This window comes from Pan troglodytes, chromosome X (genome assembly GCF_028858775.2).
Source record: "Pan troglodytes isolate AG18354 chromosome X, NHGRI_mPanTro3-v2.0_pri, whole genome shotgun sequence".
NCBI classification, from domain to species: Eukaryota; Metazoa; Chordata; class Mammalia; order Primates; family Hominidae; genus Pan; species Pan troglodytes.
Window position 1 is genome coordinate 104,561,293 of NC_072421.2, and position 24,610 is coordinate 104,585,902.

Sequence of the window (24,610 nt, forward strand, 5' to 3'; positions counted from 1 at the left end):
CTTGAGGCTCATTGTCAGAAGATGGGGAATGCCATACATGGCTGAAGATGTGAACACTGTTTCTGAAAGCAAGGAAACTAAGAGAATACTAAATGTTGAGGTCCTCCCAGTCCTTTTCTGCCATTTGGCTCCTAGAACGCTGGTAGTACCCTCGTAAGAAAGATTTTGGAAGTCTTCTCTGGGAAAACTGGTAAGTCCTAGGAGGAAAGATATAAAAATACTGACTTGGGATGAGGAATTTCTCTAACAAATGACCCAGCCAGACCACTTTAAAGTGAAGCTCAAAGTCAACAAGTGCCATTTGTGTGCTCAGAGATTCCAATCTGCTTTTTAGTTCCTACTTATAAAGTTGGGCATGGATTATCAGGCATCTTAGGAAATCCTCTAATGTGAAAGAGAGAACACAACAAACATAAAGAAAAGAAAGGAAATAGGAAAAAACTTCAACAAACCATAACTAATATCCTCAGGAAAATAAGAGAAATTATTCTACCTATTAGGCACGGGAGGGTAGGTGCGGTGGCTCACTCCTGTAATCCCAGTGCTTTGGGAGGCTGAGATGAGAGGATCGCTTGAGTCCAGGAGTTTGAGATCAGTCTGGGCAACACAGTGAGACCCTGTCTCTGCAAAAGAGACAGGGTGGCATGTGCTACTTGTGAGCAAACAGCATGCACCACCACAACTGGCCAATTTTACAAGTCCCACCTATTTGGGAGGCTGAGGCAGGAGGATTACTGGAACTCAGGAGTTTGAGGCTGTAGTGAACTATGATCACACTACACCACCACACTCCAGCCTGGGCAACAGAGTGAGACCCTGTCTCAAAAAAAAAAAAAAAATTCAACAGAACAAAAATGAGCTCTTATATGTGATTGAACGTAAGATGTTATCAGCTTAAAACAGATTGTTTTACCATGCCCTATACCTATAAAAGATAAACAGAGGAAAATGGGAAAGATATCAAAGTATATCACTACAAAAAAAAAAAAACCCAATGAACCACAAAGGAAGACGGCTGAGAGGGAGAGACAAAAGAGCTACAAGAGAGATAGAAAACAATTAACAAATGGCAATAGTAAGTCCTTTGCTAGCAATAATTACATTAAATATTAATAAACTCCCCAAGAGACAGAGTACCTGAATGGATAAACAAAATCCAACTATATGCTAGCTATTCTATGAGGCCAGGATTACCCTGAGACCACCCTAGACAAAAACATTATAAGAAAAATACAGACCAATATCCTTAATAAACAGATGTAAAAATCCTCAACAAAATATTACCAAACCAAATTCAACAGCACATTAAAAAGCTCATACACCTTGACTAAGGGAGATTTATCCCTGGGATGCAAGGATGATTCAACATACAAAAATTGATCAATGTAATACAACACATTAACAGAACAAAATATAAAAATTACATGATTATCTCAACAGATGCAGACAAAGCATTTGACAAAATTCAACACTGTTTCATGATGAAGACACTCAACTACTAATAGAAGGAATTTACCTCAACATAATAAAGGCCATATATGTAAAGTCCACAGCTATAATATTCAGTATTAAAAAACTGAAAGCTTTTCCTCTAAGATCAGGAACAAGGCATGGATACCTACTCTCACTTCTATTCAACATAGTACTGGAAGTTCTAGCCATAGCAAATAGGCAAGAAACAGAAATAAAATGCATCCAAATCAGAAAGAAAGAAGTAAAATTATCTCTGTTCACAGTTGAAATGATCATCCATGTAGAAAACGCTAAAGACTCAACAACAACAAAAAATTAGACATCAGTAGAACGGGGAAAAGCTGAAAGCTTTTCCTCTAAGAACTGGCAAAAGACAACAATGCTCACTCTCACCACTCTTATTCAACACAGTAGTGAAAGTCTTAGCCAGAGCAATTAGACAAAGGAAAGACATAAAAGGCATCCAAAGCAAAAAGGAGGAAGTCAAATTGTCCCTGTTTGCAGACAACATGATCTTATATAGAGAAAAACCTAAAAAAAACCTGAAAGAGTCTACCAAAAAGCCCTTAGAACAGATACACAAATTCCATACAGTTGCAGGATACAAAATCAACACACAAAAATCAGTAGCATTTCTACACACGAACAGCAAACTAGCTGAAAAAGAAATCAAGAAAGCAATCTCATTTACAATAGCTACAAAAAGCAAAATAAAATACCTAGAAATAAATTAACCAAGGAGGAAAAAGGCCTCTACAAGAAAAACTACAAAACACTGATGAAAGAAAAGTGAAGAGGATACAAACAGAAAGATATTCCATGCTCATGGACTGAAAGAACATTGTTAAAATGACCATACTATCCAAAGCAACCTACAGAATTAATGCAATCCCTATCAAAATACCAATGACACTCTTCATAGAAAAAGAAAAAAAATCTTAAAATTTTTATGAAACCACAAAAGACTCTGAAGCCACAGCAATCCTGAACAAAAATAACAAAGCTGGAGGAACTGCACTACCAGACTTCAAAATGTACTACAAAACTGTAGTAACCAAAACAGCATGGTACTGGCATAAAAAGAGACACATGTAACTGTGGAACAGAATAGGGAACTCAGAAACTGACCCATGTATCTACAGCCAACTAATATTTTAATAAAGACACCAAGAACATCAGTTGGGAAAAGACAGTCTCGTCAATAAGTGGTGCTGAGAAAACTGGATACCTATATGCATGAAGAATGAAACCAGACCCCCATCTCTCATCCTATACAAAAATCAACTCAAAACAGATCAAAGACCTAAACGTAAGACCGGAAACTAAAAAACTACTAGGAAAAAACATAGGGGAAACATTTCAGGACACTGGTCTGGGAAAAGATTTCATGAATAAGACCTCAAAAGCACAGGCAACAAAAGCAAAAATAATAACGAGATTATATTAAACTAAAATCTTCTGCACATCAAAGGAAACAACAGAGTGAAAGACGAACTACAGAATGGGAGAAAATATTTGCAAACTACTCACCCAACAGGGGATTAATATCCAGACTATACAAGGAATTCAACATCCTAACAGCATCAAAACAAACAACCTGATTTAAAAATGGGCAAATGATCTAAACAGCTATTTCTCCAAAGAAGACATACAAATTGCCAACAAATATATGAAAAAATACTCAACATCACTAATCATCAGGAAAATGCAAATCAAAACCACAATGAGGCATCATCTCATTCCAGTTAGGATGGCTACTACTGGAAAGACAAAAGTTAACAAATGCTGGTGAGGATGTGGAGAAAAGCAAATTATTACAGACTGTTGGTGGGACTGTAAACTTTTACAGCCACTATGGGAAACAGTACGGAGGTTCCTCAACAAACTACAAATAGAACTATCATACGATCCAGCAATCCCACTACTGAGAATTTATCCAAAGGAAAGGAAATCAGTATATTGAAAAGACAATGGCATTCTCATATTTATTGCAGCACTATTCACAACAGCCAAGATATGAAGTTAACCTAGGTGCCCAACGATGTGGTATATATACACAGTGGAATACTATTCAGCCATAAAAATATTGAAATCCTGTTATTCAGAGCAATGTGGATGGAACTAGAGAATATTATGTTTAGTGAAATAAACCAGGCACAGAAAGTTAAACACTGCAGGTTTTCACTTATATGTGGGAGCTAAAAAAAATTGATTTCATAGAAGTAAAAAGTAGAACAGAGGATACTAGAGGCTGTGAAGGGTAGGAGGAAGGAAAGGATGGGGAGAGACTTGTTAAAGATGTAAAATTACAGTTTGATAAGAGGAATAGGTGCTAGTGTTCTATACCATTGTAGAATGGTTATAGTTAACAATAATATATTATATAGTATCAAATAGCTAGAAGAAGGATATTGAATTATCCCAACATGAAGAAATGATAAATACTTAAGATGGTAGATAAGCTAATTACCTTGATCTGTTCACTATACATTATATGTATCGAAACATCAGTATGTACCCCATAAATATGTACAATTATTATATGTTAATTAAAAAACTTTAAAAATAAAATAAATAAAATAATAAATCAAGGTTCACAAGTGCAGCAATCAAGACATCGATTTTTCTCCCTTGGGTACTTTGCAGCTGAGACAAGCTGCTACCTGGTGAATGGTGGTACCATGTTTATTTGGCCCACAGTTCAAATAGCTTTCATGGAAGACCTCTTGAGAACATCACTTTTCTGTTTTAATTATACCATTTTATTATTGGCATGAAATTATGACTATATTAACGGAAATAATAGAAAAAAATTAAACCAAAAAAGTTAGAACTAATTAACAAATTCAGTGAAGTTGCAGAATAAAAAATCAACATAGAAAAATTCAGTTGTGGTTTCTATACACTACCAATGAACAATATGAAGAGGAAATTAAGAAAGGTATCCCATTTACAACGGTATTGAAAAGAATAAAATACTGAAGAAAGAACTTAACCAAGGAGGTGAAAGACTTGTACACTGAAAACTACAAATGTTGCTGAAAGAAATTAAAGAAGACACAAATAAATGAAAAGGTATCCTGTGTTCATGGATTAGAAGACTTAATATTAATATATCCAAACTATCCAAAGCAGTCTACAGATTCAATGCAATCTCTATCAAAGTCCCAATGGCATTTTTTACAGAAATAGAAAAAACAATCCCCAAATTCATATAGAACCACAGATGATACCAAATACCCACAACAATCTTGGGAAAGAACAAAGCTAGAGGCCATACACTTTCTTATTTCACAACATATTACAAAGCTACAGTAATCAAAACAGTATGGTACTGGCATAAAACTGGACACATAGGTCAATGGAACCAATTTGAGAGTCTAGAAATAAACCCATGAAGCTACAGTCAACTGATCTTCTACAAGTGTCCCAAGAATATAACATGAGAAAAAGATAGTCTCTTTAACAAAATGTTGAGAAGACACGACAGCCACATGCTAAATAATGAAATTGGACCCTTATCTTACGCCATACACACAAGTCAATTCAAAATGGATTAAAGATTTAAATATACGACCTGAGACTGTAAAACTCCTAGAAGAAAACATAGAGGAAAACCTTCTTCACATTAGTCTTAGCAATGATTTCTTTGCTATGACACCAAAACCACATGCAACAAAAGCAGAAATAGATAAGTGGGACTGCATCAAACTAAAAAGCCCTGCACAGCAAAGGAAACAATAGAGTGAAAAGGCAACCTATGGAGTAACAGAAAATATTTGCAAACCACATTTAATATCTAAAATATATAAGGAACTCTACAACTTGATGGCAAGAAAACAACCTCATTAAAATATGGGCAAAAGACTGAAACAGACATTTCTCCAAAGAGATATAAATAGCCAACAGGTATATGAAAAGATGCTCAATATTACTATCAACAGAGAAACGCAAATGAAAAACACAATGAGATACCACATACCTGTTACAATGGCCATTATCAAAAAAAACAGAAAATTACAAATGTTGGCAAGGATATGAAGAAGTTGGAACCCTTGTGCACTGTTGATGGGAATGTAAAGTGGTACAGCTGCTATGAAGTACAGTGTGGAAGTTCCTCCGAAAATTAAAATTAGAACTACCATACAATCCAACAATCCCATTTCTGGGTATTTATCCAAAAGAGCTGAAATTAGCATCTCAAAGAGATATATGCATTCCTATGTTCATCCCGGCAATACTCACAATAGTCAACAGGTGGAAAAACCTAAGTGTCCATTGACTGATGAATAGATAAAGAATATGTGGCATATAAATACAATGGGGGCTGGGTGTGGTGGCTCACGCCTGTAATCTCAGCATTTTGGGAGGCTGAAGCAGGCAGATCATGAGGTCAGGAGTTTGAGACCAGCCTGGCCAACATAGTGAAACCCCATCTCTACTAAAAATGCAAAAAATTAGCTGGGTGCGTTGGTGGGTGCCTGTAATCCCAGCTACATGGGAGGCTGTGACAGGAGAATTACTTGAACCTGGGAGGTAGAGGTTGTAGTGAACCGAGATCGCACCACTGTATTCCAGCTCGGACGACAGTGCCAGACTCCGTCTCAAATAAATAAATAAATAAATAAATAAATAAATAAATAAATAAATAAATAAATAAGTAAAATACAATGGAATATTATTTAGCCTTAAAAAAGTAGGAAATCATATATGTCATTATGCTGTAACATGAATGAAACTCGAGGACTATAGGCTAAGTGAAATAAGCCAGTCACAGGACAAATATTGCATGATTCCACTTACTGAAGTATCTAAAGTAGTAAAACAGAAAGTAGAATGGTAGTCACCAGGGCTGGGGGAAGGAGGAAATGGGGAGTTGCTGTTCGACAGGTATAAATTTCAGTCATGCAAGATAGAAAAGTTCTATAGGTTTGCTGTACAACATTGTGCTTATTATTCACAATATTGTATTGTACACTTAAAAATTTGTTAAGAGGATAGATCTTGTGTTTTTAAAACACAATTTAAAAAAATGGAGGAGGAAAAAAATCTCATACATTACCTAGCATTAGTTATATCCTTTATAGCTTAAAGGAACTATGGAAGAATTCAGGCAGGAGCAGCAAAAGCAAAGAACAAGCAAATATACCTCTTAAATGACTTAAGTGCTAAAAGGTATAAATAAATATATTAAATATTGTTAACAAGTAGTAGAATCTTTAAGTTTCAAAATCTTTAAAACCTGGATATTAACATATTTAGCATTTATGTATGTTCATATCTTAAAGGCAAGGGCATGGAATAATTGACTTGCCTATGCTCTCAAATACTAATCATGAAAATATCAAATTAAATAATCATAGAAAGGGGTATGTGAAAACAAACTTCGAGTTTCTCATCCATTAGGGAAGACCCATACTAAGACTGTTCCCTTTGATATGAATTTTTTTGAGACAGAGTTTCGCTCTTGTTGCCCAAGCTGGAGTGCAATGGCGTGATCTCGGCTCACTGCAACCACCACCTCCCAGGTTCAAGCGATTCTCCTGCCACAGCCTCCCCAGTAGCTGGGATTGCAGGTGCGTGCCACCACGCCCAGCTAATTTTTTATATTTTTAGTAGAAACGGGGTTTCACCATGTTAGCCAGGCTGGTCTCGAATTCCTGACCTCAGGTGATCCACCCGCCTTGGCCTCCCAAAGTGCTGGGATTACAGACGTGAGCCACCGCACCTGGGCAATATGAGTAATTTTTAAAAATAAAGAGGACTTTTGGTTGAGGTGGCTCTGTCAGGGGATGCTGGGATGCATCCCCTCTGCATATATACACACATAAGTGCAGACTTGTATGTATGTATGAATGTATCCACAACATACATAACACACACACACACACACACACACACACACACACAGATAAAGCTAGGTTCAAAAACAAGATAAACAAAGCTGTGAAAAAGAAAAACAGTGCCTCCAAGTGATAATACAGCATAAAGCTCTTCCTGGTATCCCTATGCAATACACGGTATTATTTTACATGTTTTCAACTTCATATAATATAGCCCTTTATATAAACAATATGCATTCTTCTACAGCTACATTTTTAAAAACTCTTTAAAAATGGATTTTAATTTTAGAACAGTTTTGGATTTATAGAAAAATTGAGAATACAGAGAACTCCCATCTACCCCATGGTTTTCCCTGTTATTAATATCTTACATTAATGTAATGTAATCTCACATTAATATGTTGTTACAATTAATGAAGCAGTATTGATACATTATTATTAACTAAAGTCCACAGTTTAGATTTCCTTAGTTTTTACCTAATGTCCTTTTTCTGTTCTAGGATCTAGGTTACATTACATTTAGACTGGGATTATGGATTATTGGGAAGAAAACCACACAGGAGAAGTACAGTTTTGATCACATAATGTTAAGCATACACACAATCAATATGATTCATCAATATGATGAACAACTATTGGTGTTGGCCTTAATCACCTGGCTTAGGTAGTTCGTCAGGTTTCTTCTTGAAAAGTTATTCTTTTTTCCTGCTTTCTCTTCCTGTACTCTTTTGGAAAGAAGTCATTATGAGCAGCTCAAAACTAAGGAATGGGGAGTTATGCTCTCCCTCCCTGAGGCAGAGTATCTACATAAGTTGTATGAAATTCTTTTTCATGGGAGGTGTATATTTCTTTTCCTCTATATATTTGTTTACTCAATCATTTATTTATATCACCTGGACTCATGGATGTTTATTCTATACATTGGATTATCCAACATTATTTTAGTTTGTTGCACAAATTGTTCCAGCTATAGTCATTGGAAGCTCTTTCATTTGGCTCCTGTATTCCTTTGCAATACCAATGTCAAAAAACAACATAAAATCATGTCAAAGAACAATAAAATAATGATTTTAAGATAATGATTTATTTTATCTTAGTTTGTTGCACAAGTTGTTCTGGCTTTAGTTATTGAAAGCTCTTTCATTTGGCTCCTGTATTCCTTTGAAATATCCCCGATGTCAAAAAACATAAAATCATCATGTCGAAGAACAATAAAATGATTTTAAGATAATGATTTATTTTATTTTATTTAGTTTGTTGCACAAATTGTTCTGGCTTTAGTCATAGGAAGCTCTTTCATTTGGCTCCTGTATTCCTTTGAAATACCCCTAATGTCAAAAAAAAAACATAAAATCATCATGTCAAAGAACAATAAAATAATGATTTTATATTGTTCTTTTTAGCACTTCCTTACTTTCTGGCACTACAAGATGCACAAGGCTCATCTTGTATATTTCCTGCCCCAGTATTAGAAGCAGCCATTTCTCTAAGGAGCCCTGGTTCATTTTATTAGAAAATGGTATTAGAAACCAAGATAAGGATGCTGTGCAAGCTCATTGCTACTGGTGTGTCCTTTCATTTGGGTCCTTTCATCTCACAGAACAAAAAATATGTATTTATACTAATCCATGTATGTATAAACACATATAAATATTTCTATATGTAAACACTTATATCTATATTAAGTTAAACATGAGTTCATCCTGATGTCTCCAACTGTAAACCATTATCACATGGATCATTTCAGCTTCCTCCCTTTACTTATCTGTAGATTGCAACAGTGAGAAACCTGGCCCCCGCCATCTGCCATACATTTACTTAATTGTTCCATTCCATTATGCATGTATAAGAGTATCAGAATTGTTACTCCCTAAGTAACCAGTACCCGCCATGGGAAATAACCTTATCAATAAGGGTACCGTGCTTATGTGAAGTTCCATTTGCTTTTAGTCTTTCAGACTCCACATATTTCCAAAGATGCTTAGTTCAGCATCTTTTCCCCCATCCCTTCGATGAGGTTGTTTTACAGTTGGACTCTCTTCTCACTGTCTGCATTCTTTCCTAGGGTCCCTCAACCTCCTAAATGAGTTTTTAACATTTGCATACATTAAGTGTCACTCTTTGTGCTATGTAGTTTAATGGTTTTTGACAAATGCATGTCTTGCCTCTACAACTACAGTATTATACAGAATAATTTTACCGCCCTAAAGATTCCCTGTGTTTCATGTATTTCTCCCTTCTCCATTTCCCTTAAACCCTTGGCAGTCATTTATCATCTGTCTATAGTTTTCCCTCTTCCAGAATGTCATATAATGAAATCATACAATATGCAGTCTTTCCATACTAGCTTCTTTCAGCTATTAATATATATCTAAAGTTCCTCTATGTCTTTTTGTGGCTGGACATGCATTTCTTTTTATTGCTGAATTATATTCCATTGTATAGATCTGCCACAGGTGAATGTATCCATTAACCTATTGGAGGACATCTTGACTGCTTCCAGTTTTTGGCAATTATGAATAAAGCTACTACGAACATTCACATGGCAGTTTTTGTTGAACACAGGCTTTTCAAATCAACTGGGTAAATAAGTAGGAATGCAGTAGTTGGACTGTGTGGTAAAATAATGTTCAGCTTTGTAAGAGGTGGTCAACCTGTCTTCCAAAGAGGTTGTATTACCACCAGCAATGAATAAAAGTCCCAGACTTCATGACTGTGAAATATATCCATAAAAAAAAAAAAAACTGCAGCCGGGCACGGTAGCTCATGCCTGTAATCCCAGCACTATGGGAGGCCGAGGCAAGCAAATCACTTGAGGTCAGGAGTTTGAGACCAGCCTGGCCAATATGGCAAAACCCCATCTCTACTAAAAATACAAAATTAGCTGGGTGTGGTGGCTCGCACCTGTAGTCCCAGCTACTTGGGAAGTTGAAGTAGGAGAATTGCTTGAACCAGGGAGGCGGAGGTTGCAGTGAGCTGAGACTGCACCACTGCACTCCAGTCTGGGTGACAGAGAGCGAGACTCTGCCTCAAAACACGAAACAAAACAAAACAAAACAAAACTGCACTTGTATCTTCTACATCTATAATTTTTTAAAAAGTTCCTGTTGCTCTGCTTCCTGAACAGAATTTGGTATTGTCAGTTTTATTGTGGACTTTAGCGATTCAAGTAGGTGTGTAGTAGCACTTCTCATTTTTCAATTCTCTGATGACAAATAAAGATGAGCTTCTTTTCGTATGCTTATTTGCCATGTATATATCTTCTGTGGTGACGTGTTTGTTCTTATTTTTTACCCATTTTTTAAATTGAGTTTTTTAATACTGTTGAATTTTGGGAATTCTTTGTGTATTTTGGATACAAGTTTTTTATTAGACGTGAGTTTTGCAAATATTTTTCTAGTCTGTGGCTTGTCTTTTGATTCTCTTAAAAGTGTTTTTCATAGAGCAGAAGTTTATAATGTTAATAAAGTCTGACTTACCAATTGTTCCTTATATATATTGTACTTTTGGTGATATATCTGATAAATACATCATCAAACACAAGGTCACTTAGATTTTAATCTTTTTCTTCTAGAAGTTTTATAGTATTGTGTTTTATATTTAGGTCTATGACCATTACGAGTTAATTTTTATGAAGGATGTAAGGTTTGTATCTAGATTCATTTTTTTTTTTTTACATGTGGCTATTCAGTTGTTCTAGCACCATTTGTTGAAAAGACTATTCTTTCTCCACTAAACTGTCCTTGATCCCTTGTCAAGTATCAATTTACTGTATTTATGTGGGTCTAATCCTTGGGTCTCTATTCTACTCCATTGATCTGTATGTCTTCTTTTCCCTCAGCAACACCACACCATGCTACTTGATTATAGTAACTCTTGAAGTTGGGTAGTGTCAGTCCTTCAAATTTGTTCTTCTTCAGGAGTGTGTTACATGTTCTGGGTCTTTTGTCTTTTCATATAAACTTAGAATCAGTTCCTAAATATCCACAAAATAACATGCTGGGCTTTCATTGGGATTGTGTGGAATCTACAAATCAATTTGAGAAGAACTGATATCTTAACAATATTAAGTCTTTCAATCCAAGAACACAAAATGTCTCTGTGTTTATTTAGATCTTATTTAATTTTTCATCAGTTTTACACTTTTGTGCATATAGAACCTCTACATACTTTGTTAAATTTATACCTAAGTATTTCATTCTTTTTTGGTGCTATTGTAAATGGTGTTGTTTTTAATTTCAAATTCCAATTGTTCATTTCTGGTATAGAGGAAAGCAATTGACTTTTGTGGATAAACCTTGTAACCTCCAAGCTATACTAATCTACTAGTCCCAAGAGTTGTTTGTTAGTTTGTTTTTTGGCTGATTCTTTGGGATTTTCTACACAGACATACGTGTTACTTGTGAACAAAGAGAGTTTTATTTTTTCCTTCCCAATCTGTATACTTTTAATTTCCTTCACTTGTTTTATTGCTGTAGCTGGTACTTCTAGTACAGTGTCAAAAAGAAGTGGGGAAAGGGGACATTTTTGCCTTATTTCTGATCAAAGGGGAAAGCATCCAGTTTCTGTTAAGTATAATGTTAGCTGTAGGGTGTTGCAGATATTCTTTATCAAGTTAAGGATGTTATAGTCTATTCCTAGTTTGCTGAGAGTTTTTATCATGAATCGATGTTAAGATATTTCAAATGTTTTTCTACATCAATTGAAGTGACCATATGATTTTTCTTCTTTAGTCTATTGATGTGGCAGATTATACTAATTGAATTTCAAATGTTGAACCTATGGTGGATATCTGGAATAAATCATACTTGATCATAGTATATAATTATTTTTATACATTATTGAATTTGATTACCTAACATTTTGATTTCTCAATCAATATTTCAATCAAATGTTTTGATTTTCCTAACATAGAGGATTTTTGCTTCTATACACGAGGGATACTGTCTGTAGTTTTTTGTCATTGTAATGTCTTTATCTGGTTTTGGTACTAAGCTAAGGCTGGTCTCATGAGTTAAGAAGTGTTCCCTCTGCTTCTGTTTTCTGAAAAAAGACTGTAAAAAATGAGTATTATTTTATATGTTTCCATTTTCACCCTTCTCTTAGCCATATCAATTGTACTTCTTTATATAATTTTTTTTTAGTAATTGCCTTAGAGTTTGCAATATACATTTACAACTGATCTAAGTCCACTCTCAGATAAAACTATACCACTTTATGGATAGTGCAAATACCTTATAACAAAGACAAATTTGTATTTATATATATACACTAATTCCTGCAACCTATTCCTTATAATATCACTGTTACTCATTTCACTTATCCATATACTATCATTATCCAACACATTCCTATTATTAATTTGAAAAGTTTTATTCTAGATTGTTTTAAAATGAGAAAATAAAATATTTCATTTTACCTTAATGCATTCTCCTACGCTCTTTCTTTCTTTATGCAGATCTGAGTTTCTGACCTATATAATTTTGCTTATCTCTGGAGAACTTTTTTTGAAAGCATTTTTTTTCCCTACAAGGTGGGATTTACTGGTGAAAAAATTCCCTCAGTTTTGTTTGTCTGAGAAAGTCTTTATTATTTTTCCTTCACTTTTGAAGGATTTTTTTTTTTTGCTGGATAAATTATTCTAGGTGGGTGTTTTCTTTTTACTTTTGACACAAATATTTCACACTACTCTCTTGCACAGTTGCTGATGAGAAATGTAATTCTTACCTTTGTTTCTATATAGGTAAAGTGTTTATTTTCTCTGGCTGTTTTTAAAATCTTTTCTTTGTCTTTCTGTAGTTTGAACATGATATGCTTAGGTGTAGTTTTGGTATTTATCCTGCTTGGTGTTCTTGGAGCTTCCCAGATCTGTAGTTTGTTATCTGCTATTAATTTTGGAAAATTCTCATCCATTACTACTTCAAATATTTCTTCTCCTTTTCTCTTCTCCTTTTGGTATTCCAATAACATGTATGTTATACTCTGAAATCGTCCCATAGTTCTTGGATATTCTGTTCCTTTTTTTCAGTCTTTTTTTCCTTTGTATTTCAGCATGGGAAGTTTTTATTGCCATGTCTTCAACCTTACTGATTCCTTCCTTGGCTGTTTCCAACTTACTGATGAGCCTATCAAAGGCATTCTTCATTTGTTACAGTGTTTTTGATTTCTAGCAACTCCTTTTGATTCTTTCTTAGAGTTTCTCTCTGTTTAGATTAGCCATCTGGTCTTGCATGTTATCTACTTTTATTCATAGCCTACTTAGTATATTAATCGTGGTTATTTTAAATTCCATATCTGATAATTCCAAAACCTGAATTTGGTTCTCATGCTTGTTTTGCCTCTTCAGAATGTGTGTTTTTTTTTTTAGCATACGTTATAATTTCTTTTGTTGAAAACTGGACATGATCTATCAAGTAATAGGAACTAATCCAAAGAGACCATTAGTATGAGGTTTTATGTTAATCTGGCCAGGAGTTGGGCTGTGCTTAATGTTTGATGTAGCTGTGGGTGTCAGAAGTTTCTGTTTCTTCTACTATCTTTTTGTCTCCCTTGTTTCCTTTGGATTTACAAAAAAAAAAAAAAAAAAAAACAAATCAAATCAAAACAGCAACAAAAAAACCTCCTTAAATAGAGTCTGATCCTTGCAGGTCTTTCAGCTATAATCCACGATTATTATACTGAAGCTCTGTTGATGTAGTAGCAAGGTGTGGAAAGGGAGGCATTCTCTAATCCTATGATGAAGTCTCAATCTTTTAGTGTGCCTGTGTCTCCAGCCTGTAACCTTCACAAGCATTTCACAGCTTTTTTTCTCTCTTAGATGAGACAGGAAGGCTAGAAGAGCCTGGAGTTGGATAAGGCTTTGGTAAAGTTGTTTTCCTTGCTGGGTAGCCCTTTACTAAGTAGAAAGTTCTAGATACACTTAAAAATGATGTTTCCTCTCTCCATGCCAGAAACAAGAGATTTTTTTTTCTCAGGTCTTTACCTTGAAACTTGTGGGGTTCCTGGAAGCAATCAAAACCTCTAAGACTGTGGGCCCCCAGTTTTGTCATTCCTACACTAGTCTACACTCTGACTCCAGCAATTTGTCAAAGTTACCACCTAAGTGTTTCTACCAGTTTATGGCTCCAGTGCGTTTTGCTCCTGATAAGCAAATCTGGGATGTGATTTTCTGTAACTGCCCGTTTCTTCAGATTTCAAGATTACAGTTTGCCCTGTGACTTAAATTTTCTGTTGTGTCTAAGAAAAGTCATTGATTTTTAGTTTGTTCAACTGTTTTTCTTATTGTAAGACAGTAGTGATGACTTCTAAGGACTTCACATGTTGAAGCTGAAACTAGAAATCTGCAACTAGCTATTTTTGTTCAAAATTATGTTTGTGAGTTTCATCCAAATTGATACCTATAATTCTATTTTATTCATTTTCTCTACTGTGTAGTATTCTATTTTATAAACATACCATGTTTTATCTATACTCCTGCTGATGAACAATGCCACAACAAGCATCATTATAACATCTCCTAATGTGGATGTCTAAGGGTTTCTCTAGGATAGATAATGAAGAGTGAGACTGCTGACTTACAGTGTATGAAGATTTTCAATTTTACTAGACATTGCCACAATGTTCTTGGAAGTGGTTGTATTCATTTATATTCCCCTGGAGGTATATTAGAGTTCTTATTGTTTTTCTTTTTTTTCTTTTTCTTTTTTTTTTTTTTTGAGACAGAGTCTCGCTCTGTCACCCAGGCTGGAGTGCTGGAGTGCAGTGGCATGATCTCGGGTCACTGCAACCTCCACCTCCTGGGTTCAAGAGATTCTCATGCCTCAGCCTCCTGAGCAGCTGCGATTACAAGTGTGTGCCATCAAACTCGGCTAATTTTTAGTATTTTTAGTAGAGACAGGGTTTCGCCACATTGGCCAGGCTGGTCTCGAACTCCTGACCTCAGGTGATCCGCCGGCCTCGGCCTCCCAAAGTGCTGAGGTTACATAAAGTTCTTATTGTTTGTTCACCAATACTTGGCATTGTCAGGCCTTTAAATATATGCCAGCATTCTAAGTACTAAATGTATATATCATAGTATAGATTTATTTTGCATTTTATTGATTACTAATGAGATTTCTTAAGTCTATAGGCCACTGGTGTTTTTGCCTCTGTGAACTGCCTGTTATGTCTGTTTTTATAAATACTTTTATTTTTATTGTGTTGTTTGTATTTTTCTTATTGATTTGTAGGGAAGGATCTCCTTAAAATGATTCAAAAAGCACAAACCATTGAATAAAATACTGATAATCTGATAACATTAAAATGAAAGACTTTTGCTCAACAAAAGATATCAGGAACAAAGTTAAAAGGTAAGTCATCCACTGGGCGAAGATATTTGCTAAACAACAGAAAGGATTCATATGCAGAATTTTAAAATAATCCCTATAAATAAATATGAAAAAACAAACGATTAAATATTCAGCAAAGGAATGTAACAGGTAACTCACAGAAAGTTCCTGAAAGGCCAGTAAATGTTAAGAATACATGCATAACCTCACTGGAAATCAGAAACATGCAAATTAAAACAATGAGATAACTTTTCAAGCTGATTAGGCTGGCAAAATAATACTCCAAAGTTTTGGCAAGAATGTGAAGAGGATCTCTGAAACCCTGTTACATTAGAAATTGAGATATACATACCCTATATATCACAGTAATTCCACTCCCAGGTATATAACCTAGAATGATGATTCTTAAATTGTTACTCTCAGACCAGCAGGATCAGAATCTCTTGGGAACTTGTTGGAAATGCAAATTCTCAGGCCCCACTCCAGATCTACTGAGTCAAAATTTCTGGGGGTGGAGTCTAGCAATCTGTGTTTTAACAAGCCCCCCAGGCAATTCAGATGCACACTAACATTTGAGACACTGTAATAGAATGACACCTTCCCAACACTTTTGATTGAGATCTACACGAAGAACTGCATTCTTCAATGTGGCCCCACACACATTATGTCACATATACACAAACACATATAAAAAAAAGCTTTAAGAAACAGTAATTACCCTAACATACTGTAGGGAACACTTTTTGATATTTTCTATTCTATTCCACTTCATTTAAAAAATCCCATTGGTTGTAACCTACTAATTGTAATCTAAGTTTGAAAAACACTGTCCTAGAAAAAGTCTGGCATATGTGCAACAAGAGGTGTATGATAATACTTGTTGCAGAATTAACTGTAATAGCAAAATAACAGAAAGAACAAATCTTCAGGAAAGTGGATAAATATAACAAATGATGGTCTATTTCTACAATGGAATACTATATAGTTCCTTGTATCTTTAGAAATAAATTTCAAAAGCATTATGCATATTGAGTCAAAAAGGTTGTAGAATGATAGAGTATGTCATCTATATAGTTTTAAAACATATAAAACTATATGTTATTTGTGAATATACGGCTATGTAGTAAAAATATAAAAACGTGCACAGGAATTATAAATAGCAAATTCAGGATAGTGGTTACATCTGGAAAGGATAAAGGAGAATGGGATTGGTGAGGAATATGTGGAAGTCTTCAGGAATATCTATAATGCTTTATTATTTTTTTAATTAAGCAAATATGGAAAATATTAGGAATTGATAATGATTAATAAAGGTTGGCTGGCTACACAGGTATTTGCTATATTATTCTATATAACTTTTGGTATATTAATATTTCATAACAAAAAGTAAATAAAAACAAAGCTACCCTTGAACTAATAGTATAAATACCCCCGAACTATTAGAAATTCAATCAGTCAAACAAACTGTTTTAATATCCCTCATCTATCAAAAACTAACATAATAATTTTGGTTTTGTTTTTTAAATTAGACACAACAAAGTATATGCTCCAGGGGCTTGTGTTGTCTCTTTGAGTAATATAGTAATGAAGAGTTTTCCATTCCAGATGTAACATATAACATGAATGTGAAATAATGATTTGATCAATAAAATAAGAATTATCTACAACGTTATTTAGTTACGTATTGGACAATTTTTTTTGAGATGAAGTCTCGGTTTGTTGCCCAGGCTGGATTTTGCAGTGGCATGATCTCGGCTCACTGCAACCTCCGCCTCCCGGGTTCAAGTGATTCTCCTGCCTCAGCCTCCACAAGCTGGGATTACAGGCACACACCACCGCACCCAGCTAATTTTTGTATTTTTAGTAGAGATGGGGTTTTACCATGTTGGTCAGGCTGGTCTCGAACTCCTGACCTCGTGATCCGCCTGCCTCAGCCTCCCAAAGTGCTCGGATTACAGGCATGAGCCACCACACCTGGCCTTGTTGGACAATTTCTTAAAGCTTATAGGACCTTTTCACTTTGCTGCTTTGCCAACAGCAATTTAAGTCATATGTCATATGACAGCCAGGTAGAGCATTCTGAAGAGAAGACTCATGTGGTAGCATATACCCAACTCACGACCAGGCAGTCAATTATTGGCTAATTCCAGAGGCACCAAGGCTACCAGCTATGGTGGTCCTATGAACACTATTTGATTATTACACTGTAGGAAATTGGATGTTACTATTCCTTCAATTCGGGGCTTCTAATGGGTATGGACTAGAGTCTTACCAAGATTTCTTTAAAACGCTAAGGGTAGTTCAGGACCTTAGCAAAGTACCAAGAACCTTATAGGAAATATGCTACTTATATAGTATGCAGAGAATGAATAGTCAAGGTCAAGGACAAACACAATCACTGTGCCTATATCATGATTCTTTGGTATAATCAAAGCTAATTTAAAAGTATTACTTTAGGTAGAGGTAAATAAAAGCGAAATCAACCCAGGTTGTTTTACTTGGTTTGGCCTATACCTTGTTTGGTTCCCCTGGATTATATGAAGAAAACATAGGAATTTTTCGGATCTCTTCCTCTGACAAACGATTTCTCTGGATTTCATCTTCTGGGACAAATTCTATTGGCTGCGTCAGCTTCTTAGGCCCAGTCCAACACTGCTCAGGTGAAAAATCAATAACATTTGCCACATGGAGACTGGGGCCTTTACCCTGTGCTGCCTGTTTTCCCTTGTCCTGGAGTAATGATGGGCTCTCAGCTGTGCCACTATCACCCACTGATGTAGCTGAGACCAGTGAGTGGGAAGCAAAGGGTTCACCTCTCATAAGTTGAAACTCTTCAAGACGTTTTTTCATTATCATCTCTTGGTAAAAACTTTCCAGGTTGTTCATGGGATCACCTTTGTTCTTCTTTTGGGGTTCATCTGGATCAAGACAAAGAGATAGGGAAGTTCTACAAAGCCTACCAATACAACCTTTGACAAATTAATAAAAATTAAATCCTGGACCTCAGATAAAGAAACACTGCTGGGGCAGGTCTTTACAACCTGTGACAAATGACAATGGTAAATAGTTATCTTATTATAGTATATTTCAAGCAGAACTATAGGCCAGAACTATGGTGAGGCAAGTGAGGCACCTAGAGTCATGCAAATATATGCACCTCTAATTGATAAGGACATTTAAAAACATATAAGCAATATAGCATTATACTTCACAAAATTAATAATTCCTTAGTATCATCTAATACCAATGTTATGTTCAAATTGTCCTGATTCCATCTAAGATTTTTTTATACTTGTTTATTCAATTCAAAATCTAAACTAGCCTTTGGCTGTTATATCTCTTAAGATACTTTTATTCTAAAACAGTGCCTCGTCTCTCCCATCCCTTTATTTCATTTTCTCACTCATCCATTGATTAAATAAACTACATTTGTTCTATGAACAAATGAATTTGATTAATCATTTTCTGATGGTGTTGTTTAACTTGTTCCTTAATCCCTTCTATTTCTTGGCAGATAATCCATAACTATGCTACCTAATATAGTAGCCACTGGTCACATGTGTCTATTTAAATAAATTTTTAAATATCAGTTCCTCAGCCGAACTTAACAAATTTAAAATGTTCGACAGTCACATGTGGCTAGTGGATACCATATTGGACAGAACAGATAAAAACTATTACATCATTTTAGAAAGTTGCATTGGACAGTGCTGATCCAGAGGTTTGATTAGGTTCAGGTTCAATATTTTTAGGAAAGAATCCTTTATAGACAGATATGTACTTCCTATTGTATCATGTCATAAGACACATAACGTTTGGTGGTCCTATTTTTAGTGATACTGAAATTGATCAGTGGATTGAGGTGGTAGATGGTATTAGTCTCATCCCTCCATTATTAAATTTTCCCATTCACCTTCCACCTAATGGGTTTTTCACATCCATTGATGACCACTGCCTAGTTTATTAATTTATTAAGAGTTGCAAATCATGGCTTTCCTAATTCTTTCTTTTACGCTTATTATCTGTAATTCTAAAATGAACTTACCATCATCAACTATGTGGTTTCCCTAAAAATGTAGATCATATGGGAATGGCAGGATAAATGCTTGATTCTTTGCCATTATTTACCAATTATGAGAGTAAGAGTTTACACCTTAGAAATGTCTAATGGAGGCCGGGCGTGGTGGCTCATGCCTGCAATCCCAGCACTTTGGGAGGCCGAGGCAGGCGGATCACAAGGTCAGGACTTTGAGACCAGCCTGGCCAATATGGTGAAACCCCATCTCTACTAAAAATACAAAAATTAGCCGGGCATGGTGGCGGGCACCTGTAGTCCCAGTTACTCAGGAGGCTGAGGCAGGAGAATTGCTTGAACCTGGGAAGCGGAGGTTGCAGTGAGCCGAGATCGCGCCACTGCACTCCAGCCTGGGCGACAGAGTGAGACTCCATCTCAAAACAAAAAAAATGTCCAATGGTGACCAATGGTTATTTTTAGTATAATAATGAAATCGTGTATTTTCATATACTTTATCTGGTCAATTAAACATACTCATTATTCTTTTTAGTGGCCAAATTATCCCACTTAAGACCAGTGGGAGCCCCTTCAAATCGGCTCCTGTATTGCTTCTCGGCTTTCTGGCACAGCCAAATATCCTAAGCTCATCTTGCATACCTCCTAACTCAAACCTGGAATATTTTTGTAGGGACCCTTGGTTCCTTTTAGTAGGAAGTGGTATTTAGAAACCAAAGTGTGTTGCTGGTGTGTGCAGAAGCAACTTCCAAGTTGTTGTTTCCAGGCCTTTTCAGTGGACAAAAGCTAGGACATTTTTTTTTAAATGATCCACTAGAATGGTTTTATTTTATTTATTATTTTTTTAAATTTTACTTTAAGTTCTGGGATACATGTGCTGAATATGCAGTTTCGTTACATAGGTATACATGTGCCATGGTGGTTTGCTGCACCTATCAACCCATTATCTAAGTTTTAAGCCCCGCGTGCATTAGGTATTTGTCCTAATGCTCTCCCTCCCCTTTCCCTCCACCCCCCGAAAGGCCCCAGTGTGTGATGTTCCCCTCCCTGTGTCCATGTGTTCTCATTGTTCAACTCCCACTTATGAGTGAGAACATGCGGTGTTTGGTTTTCTGTTCTTGTGTTAGTTTGTTGAGCAAGAGGGACATTTTTAAAGAGAAAAGTAAACCATGAGTTTATATTGGTATTTCCAACTCAAATTTAAGATAACAAGATTTTTACTTAAACTCCTTTATTTTAGAGTGTATCTCCTCTCATATGCTTAAAATAATATTAGCAAAATTATTCATTAGCTTCTTCCTACAATATACTTACAGAATTTTAAAATGTCAATAACAATACTATCACCAATAAAACTGCTGAATATAGTTTTATATTTCTTTGCAGTTACTTTTGCCCTTAGAATATGGGTCCCATTGGAAATATACAAATGTTTTAAAGTCACTGTAAGTAACTGTTTTGTTTTCCAATTGTGTGTTTATGCTACTAACTTTATTTATCATTAGGCTCATTTGCTTCAGGTTGTTTTTGAATTTTAGGGATTGAATTTTACCTTTTTGATTAAACTTTTAAATGATGCAAAATATTTACATGGATCTAAAGTGAAACTGTTATACAGTACCTTCACAGAAGTCTCACTTCCATCTCTGTCCCCTTTATCCCATTCCCTTCATTCCCCATAAATAATAATTTTTATTAGGTTTTGGCTTATGGTTCCATTGTTTCTTTTTTGAAAATATAAGCAAATAGGCATATATACACATACACATAATTCATTAGTTATACCTCTCTCCTACATAAAAAGTAACTTACTATAAGCACTGTTCTACAATTTACTTTTTTGCACTTAACAATATGTCCTGGAGATAGTTCCATGTTAATGTGTAGAGCTCTTCTCATTCCTTCGTAAAGCTGCACAGTACTCCATTGTGTGGATGTACCATAGTTTATTTAACTATTCCCCTCCTGATACACGTTGGTCTTATATCTAGTCTCATACTGTTATGAATAATGTCCTGATAAACAGCTTTGTGCATACAGGATTTGGTATTTTTCAAGTATATGTTTAAAATAGATTCCCTGAAGTGAAACTGCTGAGACAAAGGGCAAATGTGTATGTAATTTTTCTATGTATTGTTAAATTTCACGCTGTAGGAGTTATACTATTCTATATTTCCACCAGCAAGGCATAGGAGTAGTTATGTAAGTATTTCCTAAGACACAAAAAGCACTAACCATTAAGGAAAAGATTGATAAATTCAACTACATTAAAATTAAGAACTTCTGTTCATCGAAATGTCATAAAGAGATGGACCAAAAAAAAAAAAAAAAAACCCACAGTATAGGAAAAGATATTTGCTACACAAAGAATTATCAGAGAACTTAAAACTAAAATACATGAATAACTCCTACAAATCAATAAGATGAACAACCATTAGGAAAATGGGCAAAATACTGAAGAGATACCTTACAAAAGAGGAAATACACATAGCTAATAAATATATGTGGGCCAGGCGTGGTGGCTCATGCCTGTAATCCCAGCACTTGGGAGGCTGAGGCAGGAGGAAAGTTCCTTGAGCCCAGGAGTTCAAGACCAGCCTGGGCAACATGGTGATACTCTGTCTCTAAATTAAAAAAAAAATAAAATAAATACATACAAAAGTGCTCAGCCACATTAGAATTCAGGGAAATGCAAATTAGGAAGGGTATAAGATACTAATAGAAAACCAACATATTGGCAAAAATTAAAAAGAATGCCAACATTACATGTCAGTGAAGTTGTAGAGCAACTGGTACCCTCACATATTGCTAGTGGGAATGTGTATACACAGTGCAAATCAACATGACATCATCTACTAATGTTGAAGATATGCTCAACATACAACCCATCAATTCTACTCCCACATATATACCTTAGAAAAATGTAGGCATATATGCACCAGGACAAGATAATAAGAATTTTCAGATCATTGCTATTTATAATTGCCCAGAGTTAGCAAAAATACAAATGTTCATCTAAGAAGAATTAATTATAAAATTCTGGTACGTTTATATGATGAAATACTATCATCCAAAGAAAGTGAACAAATTTCAGCTACATATGTCCAAGTGGATGAATAGATTAATAAATACACTAAAAAATAATTAAGGATGCATCAATAAATAAGGATTCCTCCCTTTGTAGAGCTAAGTGAATTACATGGCATGTTAGAAGGTAGGAGTGCTATAAAAAAGAAAAAAAATACAAGATAAGATTGGAAGAGCTATGGGGTGGTTGTAATTTTTAATGTTGGTCTGGATAGGTCCCATTGAGAAGGTGCTATTTGAGTGAAGACCTGAAAAAAGCAAGGGCATCTATCATACTGATATTAGAGTGAGGTCTCAAGGTAGGAGTATGTCTCAAAAAACTAAAAAAGACTGAAATCATATAAAGTATGTTCTGTAACCACAATGGACATACATTAGTGATCCACTACTGTAAGAAACGGGAAAACACAAATATCTGGAAATTGAACAACAAACTTCTAAATAACCCATGGGTCAAAGAACTCATAAAGGAAATTTAAAAATATTTTGACCTCAATGAAAATGAAAACACAACATATCAAAATTTATGGATGCAGCTAAAACAATGCTGCATCCATATGATAGACAGTTAAAGCTTTAAATGCCTGTATTGGAAAAGAAGAATGGTTTCAAATTTAAAACCTGAGCTTCCAAGTTAGGAAACTAGAAAAAGAGTCAACTAAACAGAAAGCAAGTAGAAGGAAGAAAACAATAAAGATTAAGAAATAAATCAACGCAATAGAAAATGGAAAAATAGAGAAAAATCAACAAAACCAAAAGCTGGTTCTTTGAAAAGTTTAACAAATGACAAACCTTTACCTAGACTGAACAAGAAAGTAAGAGAGAAGACAAAAATGACTAAAATCAATAATTAAAGAGGAAGCATCACTACTAACTTTTGGAAATGAAAAACAATTATTTAGGAATATTATAAATAACTTTAGGCCAACAAATTAGGAAACCTAGATAAATGGACAAATTCATAGAAAGATACAAATTACCAAAGCAGTCTCAAAGAAAAAACGAATAACAAGAGGGTGCATTAGTACTCAATAAACAACCCACAAAGAAAAACCCAGGTCCAAATGGCTTCATTGGTAAATTCTATCAAATACTTAAAGAAATAATACCAATCCTGTAGAAACACTTCGGAAAAGGGAAGAGAAGGAAATACTTTCCAATTCATTCTATGATATCAGTATTACACTGATAACAAAACTAAACAAAGATATTTACATGGATCTAAAGTGAATTCTATGATATCAGTATTACACTGATAACAAAACTAAACAAAGATATTACAAGAAAACCACAGACCAATATTCCTCATGAATATAGATGCAAAAATACCTAATAAAATATTAGCAAGCCTCATCCAGCAACATACAAAAGAATCACACACACATAAGTGGGATTTATCCCAGAAATGAAAGATTGGTGTAACATCTAAAAATCAATAGATTAAATCTTAAATCACATGATCATCACAGTAGGTGCAGAAAAAGCATTAAACAAAATCCAATACCCATTTATAATTTTTTAAAAGCTCAATTAACTGACACTAGAAGGGAGCATCTTCAACCTGCTTATGGTAGGCTGAATAATGGCCCCCCAAAGATGTCCACATCCTAATCCCTGGAATCTGTGAAAATGTTAAATTATACTGCAGAGGGGAATTTGCAAATGTGATCATGTTAAGGTTGAGATAGGAAGATGATTCTGGATTATGCAGGTGGGACCAATGCAATCATAAGGGTCCTTAATCAGAAGGAAGCAAGAAGGTCAGAGACAGAATGGGAGATGTGATGATGTATGCAGAGGATAATGTGAGGAAGGGGTCAAGAGCCAAGGCATGCAGGTAACCTCTAGAA

The 24,610-nt window shown here is 35.1% G+C and overlaps 1 protein-coding gene across 17 annotated transcripts in view; it reads right to left on the reverse strand.

The window, feature by feature from the left end:
• The window catches only part of RBM41 (RNA binding motif protein 41), a 56,440-nt gene that overhangs the window by 7,370 nt on the left and 24,460 nt on the right, over nt 1-24,610 (reverse strand). For 15 of the 17 annotated variants that reach the window (XM_063804003.1, XM_063804002.1, XM_063803999.1 and 12 more), the window contains one exon: nt 18,158-18,561. The exons of the other annotated variants lie outside the window; for them this stretch is intronic. In XM_063804003.1, the coding sequence (XP_063660073.1) occupies nt 18,158-18,561 (404 nt within the window). The remainder of the gene's footprint in view (nt 1-18,157; nt 18,562-24,610) is intronic. 17 annotated transcript variants of the gene reach the window in all.